Here is an 11603-nt window from a genome sequence, read left to right as displayed (position 1 = left end):
ATACATAAGAAATAAAGTCTTTCAGTTCTAAGGCTTTACACATTATGACATAATAAAAATAACACTTTTTAGTACAACCTCAGATGAACAGTAAGACATGACATACTACACACATTACATCGTGTCACAGTTACACAAAAAAACAAAATGAAGAAACAGTGGGACAAAAGCTAAGTACACCCACCTTTTGTGGCTGCAAATGGAAGTTTTTGTTTTCTGTATGATTTCATCAGTCTTTTTCATCTCTATGGAGGGTTTGTGCCCACTCCTCTTTACAAGATTTGTTAATTGAAGTTTGCAGGAAGTCGTTTATGCACTACTCTCTGAAGATGTACTTCAGTTGGGTTGCATCACCTTGATTCTTTTCTTTTTCAGACATTCTGTCAGGGATTTGCTGTTGTTCTTGAGATAACTGTCATGAAGTTTTAGCTTTCGGACAGTTGGGCTCACATTTGACTCTAGAATACTTTGGTATACAGAGGTGTTCATTAGTTTTCAATTACGTAGTAAATATTGAGACATTTATTTATTCATTCTATAAATGTTTGATTCAATATATGAATTATTCCCATTTTGCACATATGAACACTATGTGTTCTTTCCTTTTGATCTTTGACTATAAAAATTGTCTATCTTAATTTGCTTTAATTTTAAATAATATATATATAGGCCATCTAACCTTAAGGATTCATAAATAAAGCACATCCATCCAATACAAACAAAAAACTCAAAATCATGCCCACAAGGTGGCGCTTCGTGTTTGGGTTTGTACACCAGAGACTAAGGAGGGCTTTCCCGACTGAAACTTTGGGGAAAAAAACAATATCAATGTAATCTGTACTTCTGCTTATGCTTTAATATGCCCTGTGTTGAGGTACTTTCATGGAGTACATTTATGCAGTTTTGAAAAGGAAGTGAAAGTCAATATTAGTAACTAAAAACTAGATGGAGTTAATAGACTATACTTTGCCCTTTTCATTATGACCTGAAAAGTGATAGAGGACTAATTTGCAGATGTGTTTTGTATCCAGTGCAGTCCTCTGGACCAGAACGCCCCGATCATGGCCCCGTGGACCTGTACCCAGTGGGCCTATTTAGTCATCCTGGGATAGCTGGGAATCAGTGTCACTGCCTCACGAATTATGCAGATATAAATAATAGCAAAATGTCTACCAGGCTCTATTACATTAATCCTACCTTTATATTCAAACTGATGACCTTCAAAATGACACATATTTCCCTGAAAAAAACAATTGTAACACTAGTCATTTTCCCCAGGTGACAGTTAACAAGCAATACTAGCATTAGGGAAATAATGCAATGACATATTTGCTGGTACTAAATCGTAAGTGAACTTAAAAAGCTGCTACTGAGCAAATCCTAAAATTCAGCTGGAAAATACTGCGCTGGAAACCCAAAGGACATCAAGTCAACTGGCGATTTTTCTGCCTTTGATGGCAGCTAAGTGACCTACAGTGCTTAGATGGGTTTCTAGTCTTCAAAATATTACCCAAGAATAAAAACATCCCATAAAATAAAAATTACTCGTGTTTTTGTGGACATATTTCTTTTCCCTTTCAGGCCTACAGCTACACCGACGGACCATTCTGCAGTTACTGAGTCCAGATCACGCATGCGTACAGCAGCCCCCCGTCCTAGTCAACCAGGCGAGGTGGGCGGGAGAGCTATTTGTAAACCATTCAGTTTATGGACATAAAAAACGGATATTTTGGAATGTAATTTCAAAATAAAACTATAAAAATCATGTGACACGAACACATTTTCCCCTTATAAATGCTTACTAGCCGCTATGATACGTTTTATATTAGTACACTGAAAATTCACGATAGAAAAATCAAGCTATCGTCAGCTCTACTGACAACAATCTGAACAAAAATGGATGATAAATGTTATTTTTGTGCATATCTTTCTCTTAAACACATATTTAGACATTTTAAGCTTACCGCCTTTTATATATATAGTCTTTTCCATTCATTAAAAATGCATTTACGTAATGTAAAAGCGTTAGCTGGTGTTTTATATTGAAATTGCTGCCCGGAAGTTGCGCTTTGTCTCAGCGCTAGCTTGACGTCGCTTCTGAGCAGCTCCGAGCGCAGGAGAGAGTGGCAGTGAATGTGTCTGCGGCAGCGTTTAGCTTTTTAAAAAACGTTAAACTACGACAGAAGAAAACGGGACCAAAGTACCAGACAACCTCGGCAGACCGTGGACTATGAGAAAATTTAAACCGAGCCTGGTAACGTCGCGCGGTTTTGACGACAAGCGGCTTTTTGCACATCTGTAGAGCATAATGAGGGCATCCGCTATTCTTTACGCCGCTTTTCCCTCCGTGGTTTAGTTAGACGCAGAGTGACACTATTTATAAATGTGTCGCTTTTAGACATCTTCTCGCGGAAAATACACAACGAGAGGGGGACCCAGCCTGCAGATATTTGGTAAATTCCCTCCTGCCGTGGGCCCTTGGGGAACAGTGAAGTCATTTGAGAAGTCACAGGAGAAGAAGGCACGTCTTAATCATCTCGATAGTTTAACGCAGTTTTGCAGGGGGAAAAAATCGGCTTAGCCTTTCCATCGGCCGTACAGTCCCCCCATCGTGCTTTCTATCTAATTTTAAATCTTACATGGTTTTGTCTTTCTGAGCATTCATCGCCAACCCTCCTGTGGGCATTTACCCCCTCACAGTTAAAGGATGCCGGATCAAATATCGGTGTCCGAGTTTCTCTCGGAGACAACAGAGGATTACAATTCCCCGACAACATCCAGCTTCACCACCCGAATGCAGAGCTGCAGGAATACAGTGAATGTGCTGGAGGAGGTAAGGCCACGGTGTGAGCCTGCTGAGGATGGATGGATAATTACAGCCACACAGACTGTATTATTATTGTTGTTATTATTTAATAAAGAATGATACTAATGAGGGGAAATGCACCATCTCTGAACGAGGATGCATTTTTTTATAGAGCCAAGGGTGCATGCAATCCACCTTAAATTCCGGTGATAATGTTTGAAAGCTTTGAAAATCCCCTCAGACCTCCAGATGCATTAATATGCGCAGAGGAAAGGGGAAAATAATTGCACCTGTTGCCCCTAAAGTGCACCTATTTCAGCCTAAGACCTGATGCAAAATAGTGTGTTATCTCGCCTGATATGAAGAGTAAGAATAGACGGGGTGGATGGCTTTGCTGGAATAGAAAGATGTGCATTCAGGCCTGCAGCTCACTGTGTTCGCTATTACATAACTCAAGGCTTTAGAGCATGCTGCCAGGCTGTAGCAGAGAAAACCCTTTTCCTAGTATTCAGATCTGGATTCTGTGTTATTCCTCATTCCTTGCTGTCACAACACACTGATTTGTATCTCAAAAAAAAAAAAAAAAAAAAAAAGCAGAAAACGTTTGCAGGGGAAACACACCCAAAGTCACACTCTGTGATGCTGTGTCACCTCTGATCATGCAGGAAGAGGTGTAATCAGGTCAGGCAGGTGAGCTGTGAAGTGTTTGCCTCCCTTCTTCCTGCCATGATTAAATGGAGCATCAAACCAGGGGAGCGCACACCTTCACCGCCGTCCATTAATGCCAAAATTTGACCTCATTTCCCGCTTTGAAGCACATTTAGCTGCAGACGTGAATGACTCCAGGCTTGCAGGAGCGTTCAGTGTGATACCAGCTTTCCATTTAGGATGAAAATGAGCTGGATGGTGAGTGTGGAGGAGAAAGCACAGGCCCAGTCCGCTTGCTCCAATATACAAAATCACATATTAAAGCACACAATCTGTGCCATCTGTCATGTCTTCTTCTACAGCTTTATCATATCGTAACAATAGGCAATCTACCAAAACAGAGCCGGGCTCGTGTTTATTCTCAACCTGGAGCCGTCTCTCAGTCTGCTGACTGTAACAAGAAAAAGGCTCGCATCATGAATCACCTCTCTGGCTCTGTGCCTCTGAACCGAGAGACTGCAGCAGCACAAACGAAAAACATCTGTTAGAGAGGGCCGCCATGTGCGCTGGGCTTCAGTAGCCGCTCTGGAATTTTTTTTTTCTTTTGCAGCGAGATCACATGACAGAGGAAGAACCGTTACACTGGCACCAAAGAGCGAGCGACATGCTTTTCAGTGTTTTAAACAATGGCGAGATGCGCCTGAAACATTCCTGGCAGAGAAAACGAGTCTGGCGGGTCACTCAGATTGGGATACACCCATCAGGCTGTGGCAGACACAGGGAGCAGACAGCCAGCTTAAAGCCCTGAATACTTCTAGATTCATGTCTGTTTTATTGAATTAGCAACCCTGTTTGATCTCTGCAGAGTCTTGCAGGGACTCACTTGCATCATGCACAGAAAACCGCCTTCAGCTTCACTGTGCCTGAAGAGGAGTTTGTTTAAAATGCTCTGGAGCTTTTGTCCTCAATTCAAAGCATTCACCCCTCTTTTTCTCCAAGTCATTTCCTTGGTATGTTGACATGGTGAATTATGCAAAGGTATGGCGTGAATATTTAATACTGTAACCTGAGGGGGTGAGTTGACCCCGCAGGAGAGTTGTCACTCTCTGTGTGCTTCCATTGAGTCATCTGGAGGTGCAAAGAAGAAAGGGGGGGGAGTTGCTGCAGCATCATATCGTCTTAATTCAACACCACATGTCAATAATTGATCAGCGCGTAGTGACACACAAGTATTCGTGACTCATCGACATCCACCCCAGAAATTTTCTCTCCCTGTGGCCGCGGCGGATCACTCGGAGATGTTTACTGTTTACATTTGGATCAGTGCAGAAATGTGGAAAACAATGGGAAGTCAGATGTTGAGATAAAGTTTTAAAAATAACCTTCCTGGCTTGCTGTCTCAGCTGCTTGAGATACAGAGGATGGGGGGGGGGGGCATTGTGTGCATTCGGTGTGTGGGTGGCAGACCGGAAACAGGCTGATGTGTCTGGCTTTTATTTTGTGGCCATTGTTGGTGCAAAGCAGTTATTGCTGTGTTGTTTTTGTTGTTTGAGCAGCGTTTCCCAGAAAGCATTTGGCAGTCGAACGGTGTGGGGATGAGATTTTTTTTTTTTTTTTTTGGCTGTTTAAGTTTGATCACTCATTTCAATTTCTTATCAGCTGCAACTGCCTATTAACTTGAAATATTGTCGGGGCAAATCATTTGGCTAGAAAAACATCAGGAAATTGTGAAAAATGGCCACTGTGATGTTTTCCAGTATCCTGTTTTGTCTGACCAACAGTGCGAAACCCCCAAAATATTGAGATTCCATTTTTTTCCCTTGTGACTGGTTGTGGCCGAGAACCACAACCAGTCACAAGGGAAAAATTTATATTCCCCTGCTGATTGGTGAGTGGTTGCTGGCAGTTATTAGGTGATATTGGTTGAAATACATAGTATATGGTGCTGTACCAAAAACCTCCTTGTGATATCTTTGGTCACCTGTGGTGGAGATTGTTCACCTTCAAAGTAAAATTTTGACCTTTTTCAAAATGGTTTCTGTTTGTGATGTGCATCACACTTTCAGTACTGCTCAGCAAATTGTTCTTGAGTGTTTTTTTGTTGTTTCTATTCTAAAGCAAGGCTTATTTGTATTTATTTATTTTCTTATGATTATGATTATTATTTAATTAATTTTTTTTTTAGTATGTGCATGATTTAAAAAAAAAAAAAAGACCAATGTCAACGCTCATTCTGTGTAAATCGGGTTCAGAGTTGGGCCTTTGTAACACTCGTGCAACCTTAGATTGCCAGTCCAGTTATTTATATAGCACCAATCCACAACAGGCGTTGCCTCAAGATGCTTTATATTTCAAGGCCTAGACCCTACAATATTAAAGAGAAAACCGCAGCAATCAGAAGCCTCTACTAGCAAGCACTTGGTAACTGTGAGGAGGAAGAACTCACTTTTAACAGGAAGAGACCTGTGGAAGAACCAGTTTCAGGGAAGGGCAGCTATCTGCTGGCACCGGATGGGGTAAAACTAAAACAAACCCAAGCAAAATACATAAAAGTGAAGCACAGAAAATAAAGGTTTCCCCTGGCTTTTATTGTGACTCAGCCAACAGGAATGTGGCATGGAGACAAAGAATAGAGCCCCAACATCCATCCCCTCAGTCAGTAGGTATCACGATACAGTCCTTTTTTTTCCCCCTTTTTTGGCGGGGGGGGGGGGACAGTTTAGTTTAGTAAGTGTCGAGTCTCACACTGTGAATTGTAAGATTACTAAAAGTCACACACCTTAACAGGGAAAATAACTGGCAATGAAATTGTTCATCAGTGCGGCTCAACAATCAGTGTAAACCTTGTGATAATGTGCGGATGGGTGTGTCTAAAAGTTTTCTCCATACACAGCAAAAAAATGTAAGAACAAACCAAATAACTCGACTCCCTAAAAATACCACGGCACAGATTGTTCAGCAGCAGAGAGCAGCAAACCTGACATTTGCTTATATAAAAATGCGGCAGCTTATTGCTCCTGCTTTGTCATATCCTCTCTGATGTAAGTTAATATTAGCAGCGGGCACTTGTTATTCCCTTGAGGGGCCGTGTATTGTCTCTACCCCACAGATGGCACTTTGCGTCACTGGGTTTGCTCTCCTAAAACCACAGAGAGCCGCAGCAGCGATACAAGGGAAACCCTCACTGCATAGGCATTCCTTTGAGCATGCCTCTCACACCACATCACATGGGCTTGACCAGGAAAATGTTGACTTTTCACAGTCCCTCTATTCAAGCATGGCTGGGCTTGACCTAATGGGCAGGGGCCTTTTTATGCTTTTTACTTTTATATAACAGCCTTTTCAGGCGCTGCATTTTAAGCTCGAGACACAGGTTCTGGTGCTATCCAATGTTTGAAAGAAGAAAGAAAGAAATGAATGGGGAGTTTTATTCCAAACCACTGCATATGTATATTGAAATGAAAATCATTGCCTGGAGTCGTCACTCATCAGTGTGCGAGTCGCATATTGTTTTCTTTTTGCTAGAAACAGACTTAACATTCCTGCCATTCTTTTACAGCTCCTCTCTCTATTTACAGAAAGACGTTTTATATGACACTTGACTCAGTTTTCGGATCTCTCAGAGATTCCCTGTGGAGTATATATAAATTTTTCTTTTACCTATTGATGCAACAGAATAATATATTTTATGCTCAGCTATATGTGTGTAATGAATATCCGCAATGGATGATGGTGAGAGGTCATAAAAGGTTGCAAAACACCAGGGAAAAGGGAAGAGAAGGACAACTGAAGCTGAAAACTGTTTTCAAATTATTTATGTGTTACTAGGCAAGCGCAGTCAGACTGAGTGTATTCATTTTTTATTTTCATTTTTTTTGGTGCAGTGCAGGAGGCCTAGTTGTCACTATTTCTGTTCAGTAGCTCCTACATTGACTTGCTCAGACATAAATCAACGCTAATAATGACAGGGTTCGTGCAGGTCGTTGAATGGTCTCAAAAGGCAGCGAATTCATTCGTCTAAAAATAAAACCTTAGTTTTTCTGACAATGACGTTTATATTTTCAATATAGGACTGGGCCATATCATACCATTCACGGTAATACTGGTATAATGTTAGGCAATGATAAGAAAATGAAATATCGCGATAGAATATGGGTAAAACGCGCATGCGCAGTGCCTTTGTTTTCATACGCACATGGCGGAAAAAGCATGGCGGCGACGGAGAATGAGAAGGGCGAAAGAAACAGATGAATCAGAATTGGTTTGTAAAAATGTTGCCAACTTCAGTGGTGTGGAACTGGTTTGGTTTTCGTCCGTCAGAGAGACACCAAAGCACAATTTTTGGTAGAACATGCAAGCGGGCCTAAAAACCTGGAGCTGCACGGTGTCAACGCGTTAGCACCATCCAGCCCCATGCATGGGGCGATCTGCGTTAACTCGCTAACGGAGATTTGCCACGTTAACGTGGTTATGGCGTTAACGTCATTTTAACGAGATTAACGCTGACAGCACTAGTTTTAATATGACTTTGCTAAGCTACGAAACTGCACCGCTTGATGGATTGTCGGAGCATTACGGCTACTGTAGTCAGGAGCCTCGCGGAGTAATACGTACTGTGCTTCAATTTGCATTTGCACTGTTACATTTTTATATAGCTTTAATGATCATAAAAAATAGCTGCTTCTTTAAGTGAAAAACATTGATGGGGTTTTTTTCACTAACAAAGTTGTGGAGTTGTAAAGTATTTTGTCTCGCGTCAATTATATCGTCAGTTACATCGTTATCGCAAATTTTCAAGTATATATCGTGATAAATATTTTTGGCCATATTGCCCTGCCCTATTTCAAAATACAGTTAAAAAAGAGAGAAACAGGATGCTCAGGGCGGGTGCGATATCTGAAAAAGTGAGGATCTTGCAAACTGACCTGAAACTGGAACCATGCAAAAGTGCATGAGACTCGGTGTGTTTTGTGCAGGAAGTGTTTCAAACTATGCATGATGCCATGATGGGAATCGAGGCAAATTAGAGCAATGTTACAGGCTGAAACTGCCTACATGTTCCTTTAAGACCACCTACTTTCACCAGTTTATTAGCTTAATGCAGATTCTAATCTGGCTAGACTTGATATGTCATTCCTTGTTAATTTATAAGTCACATATATACTACGGTAATATATACTATACAAACACACACAATATCTACAGCGGTAAATTCTTATATTAAATATGGCTAAAGTTTCAAATGACAAGGTCAACATATGTACAGGTAATATGAGTGACTATCTTAAAGGGGAGGGAGGGAGGATATTCCAGAGTCTGGGAGCTACGACAGCAAAGGCCCAATCACCTCTGGACTTCAGACAAGACCTCGGTTGCGTCAGGAGCATTTGACTGGAAGATCTAAGTGCCTTATTAGGAATATACAAATGAAGGCGTTCGCATAGTAACGCTGTCTTAACACTGTTTCACACAGTTTTTCTATTCTTGGCTCTGTATGATGTCATAGAAAGTGGATATTCATAATTGTAGCAGCAGAAGAAAGCCGTTTTAAGGCGTTGGCGGCCTTAACGGTAGATGAGCTAAAACAGCTTGGTTTTGATGGTGGATAAACTAGAAGGCTGTTAAAAAAGGCCCTGTATGAGGAAAAATAAGGATTGTTTTCAAAATTATAGAGCTACTCCAGTAAATTCCTAAATTAAAAATGTTTGTTGAGATTCTCACAACCACAAGAAACAAACAGCTGGTGTCTCCAAGTGTAACTAATTAATGCTGTTTGATTTTTGTGTTGGTAATAAATTTGATGCGGCATTATTAAAATCTTAAGTATAAAATCTGACTTAAGCTGTAGGAACCTTACTAGTCATAGTTCCACAGTTTCCACCGGCACCCCGCTGGTCAACAGTACCAGCGGTGGCACTGTTAACCTGGGCCTCTGATGATACAGTATGGACATCTCATTCTTGATGATCCACATATTTGATTTGGCACATATTTTATGTTGAATTTCCTTCCTGACGCAGCCCTCCAAAAGTGTCTAATTTTTGGCACATCTAAAATAAAATGTCAGGATTTAATTCAATTCAATTCAATTTTATTTATATAGCGCCAAATCACAACAACAGTCGCCTCGAGGCGCTTTATATTGTACAGTAGATCGTACAATAATAGATACAGAGAAAAACCCAACAATCATATGACCCCCTATGAGCAAGCACTTTGGCGACAGTGGGAAGGAAAAACTCCCTTTTAACTGGAAGAAACCTCCGGCAGAACCAGGCTCAGGGAGGGGCGGCCATCTGCTGCGACCGGTTGGGGTGAGAGAAGGAAAACAAGATAAAGACATGCAATTATTTAATGAATTATAAAAATCAGAGTCATAAAAAAAGACCTTATTAAATCTCATGTTTTAAAAAAATGCCTTCAGATTGTCCAGTAGACAATGGAAAATGTAACAAGACTGAATGAATGAATCATCTTTATTGTTATTATACATGAAAGTACAATTAAATTTGGTTTGGCTTTCTCTTGAGATAAAAATATCAATTTGTATTAATTTAATTTATTTATTGTTTGGTAATTATAAATAAATGTAAACTTAACTTGACAAACGTAATTTGTGCTAATGTTAGAGTTTTAATTAGTTAATTAGTTAATTTTGCAAAATAACATATAAAAAAATAAAGACAGGCTCAAAAGGAGTAGAAAGAGCCAAGTCATTGCTGTTGTCACTAATGCTGTTTCAAGTTCAACACTGTCTGATAGTAATAGGTTGATAAAATAGTTGTTAAAGTTACACTTTAGCTAAATAGTCCTAGTTCCTAGTAGGAAACAAGCCAAGAGTGCCCCGTAAAATCTGAACACTCACTAAAATGATCTCCGCTTGTTGAAAGGACAGTTCAGCAGAAAGGAAAAACAGGAATCAATAGGCGGAGTCCCCTTGAGTCACAGCTACATTACATGAGGTAGGAAATGAATTAAGCATTACAACATTACTCCTCGATTCACACATTGACATAGTAAAAGCTCACTTTAAGTAAACAACAAAAGTGTACTTGGTTCAATAAAACATCTGTGGAGTATCTTTTAAAGAACTCATCTGTGTTTTTGTTGTTCACATCACATAATCATCACGTTGTCATTGAGTTCAGAGCAGAGCAGGAAGTAAAACATGCAGCGTTTAACGATTAAAATCCTCAAGCTGTCTGTCTGAAACGCTAACATCACCCGAGGATACAGCCCGGGTGAGACGCCGTCATGTGAGGCTTGAGCCTGTCACATGTGACATCCAGTCCACCAGCAGGGGATCAGCTGCCTCAGCAACACCACAAATAAAAAATGTATTCTCATATATTTGGTCATTTAGCTTTAGAAAGTGAGTTGGCAGCTTCCACCCACATTCAGAAACGACCCAGTAGACTTTGATCAGCAATTTATCTGAAAGCCACTTTTATTTGTCTCAGTGTGCTTCAGCTTCTTTTACTTTTTTACTCAGCGTTGAATATTTCAAAAGGAGGAGACAAGTTTTTACTACTTGGCTTTACATAACAAAACTGAGTGCCGGCTATTTAAGGCTGCTTTCTGCAACATTTGCAGCCGAGGAGCACAGCAGTGTCACATTCAGTTATTACTGAAGTTATGGCTTTTTATTCATCATTTGTCCCCTGTGTCACCAAACCCAATGAATCACACAGTCTGAGAGAATGGCAGCATTTTTCATCTCTTGGCACCGTTTCTCACATGACATGTCGTTCCAGTTAAACCGCACTATTTAAAAGTGGATGCTTCCAGGATTCTCAGTTCGCAGTAAAAGCCCTGGTATTCCTCAGCAGCATTTCCCAGAAATGAGAGTGTAATATAAAAGTGTTTAGAAAGGATCTGTAAACTGTAAGAAGCAAACCTTACAGGTTTTTGTGTAGAAATATTGCAGAGTTACAGTTATATATACAGTCATATTACAGCTCTTAAAACTGTAAGCTCTAGATTTTTATTCTGAAACTCCACCAGTGTGGCTTTGTATCCTATGCTGGCCCCTAGCTCTTTATGCCTGAAGCTATTTTGTCATTTTTACAACCCTAGCACAAGAGGTAGCAGAGTTACGTTCATTTAAAGAGCACTTGTATGATTTTTTTAAAAATAAAAAATATTAAGG

At 40.3% G+C, this 11603-nt stretch overlaps 1 protein-coding gene across 4 annotated transcripts in view; it reads left to right on the top strand.

The window, feature by feature from the left end:
• Window positions 1–2090: 2090 nt before the first annotated feature.
• asap1b (ArfGAP with SH3 domain, ankyrin repeat and PH domain 1b) overlaps window positions 2091–11603 on the top strand; it is an 84625-nt gene continuing 75112 nt past the window's right edge. For 3 of the 4 annotated variants that reach the window (XM_031759739.2, XM_031759736.2, XM_039617304.1), the window contains exon 1: window positions 2091–2833. In XM_031759739.2, the coding sequence (XP_031615599.2) occupies window positions 2708–2833 (126 nt within the window). In that variant the 5' untranslated portion in view covers window positions 2091–2707. The remainder of the gene's footprint in view (window positions 2834–11603) is intronic. The other variant, XM_039617303.1, reaches the window with a different exon arrangement.

Source organism: Oreochromis aureus, linkage group 9, assembly GCF_013358895.1.
Source record: "Oreochromis aureus strain Israel breed Guangdong linkage group 9, ZZ_aureus, whole genome shotgun sequence".
NCBI classification, from domain to species: Eukaryota; Metazoa; Chordata; class Actinopteri; order Cichliformes; family Cichlidae; genus Oreochromis; species Oreochromis aureus.
Note: the sequence above shows the minus strand (reverse complement) of the source record. Positions and strands in the feature narration are given on the sequence as shown.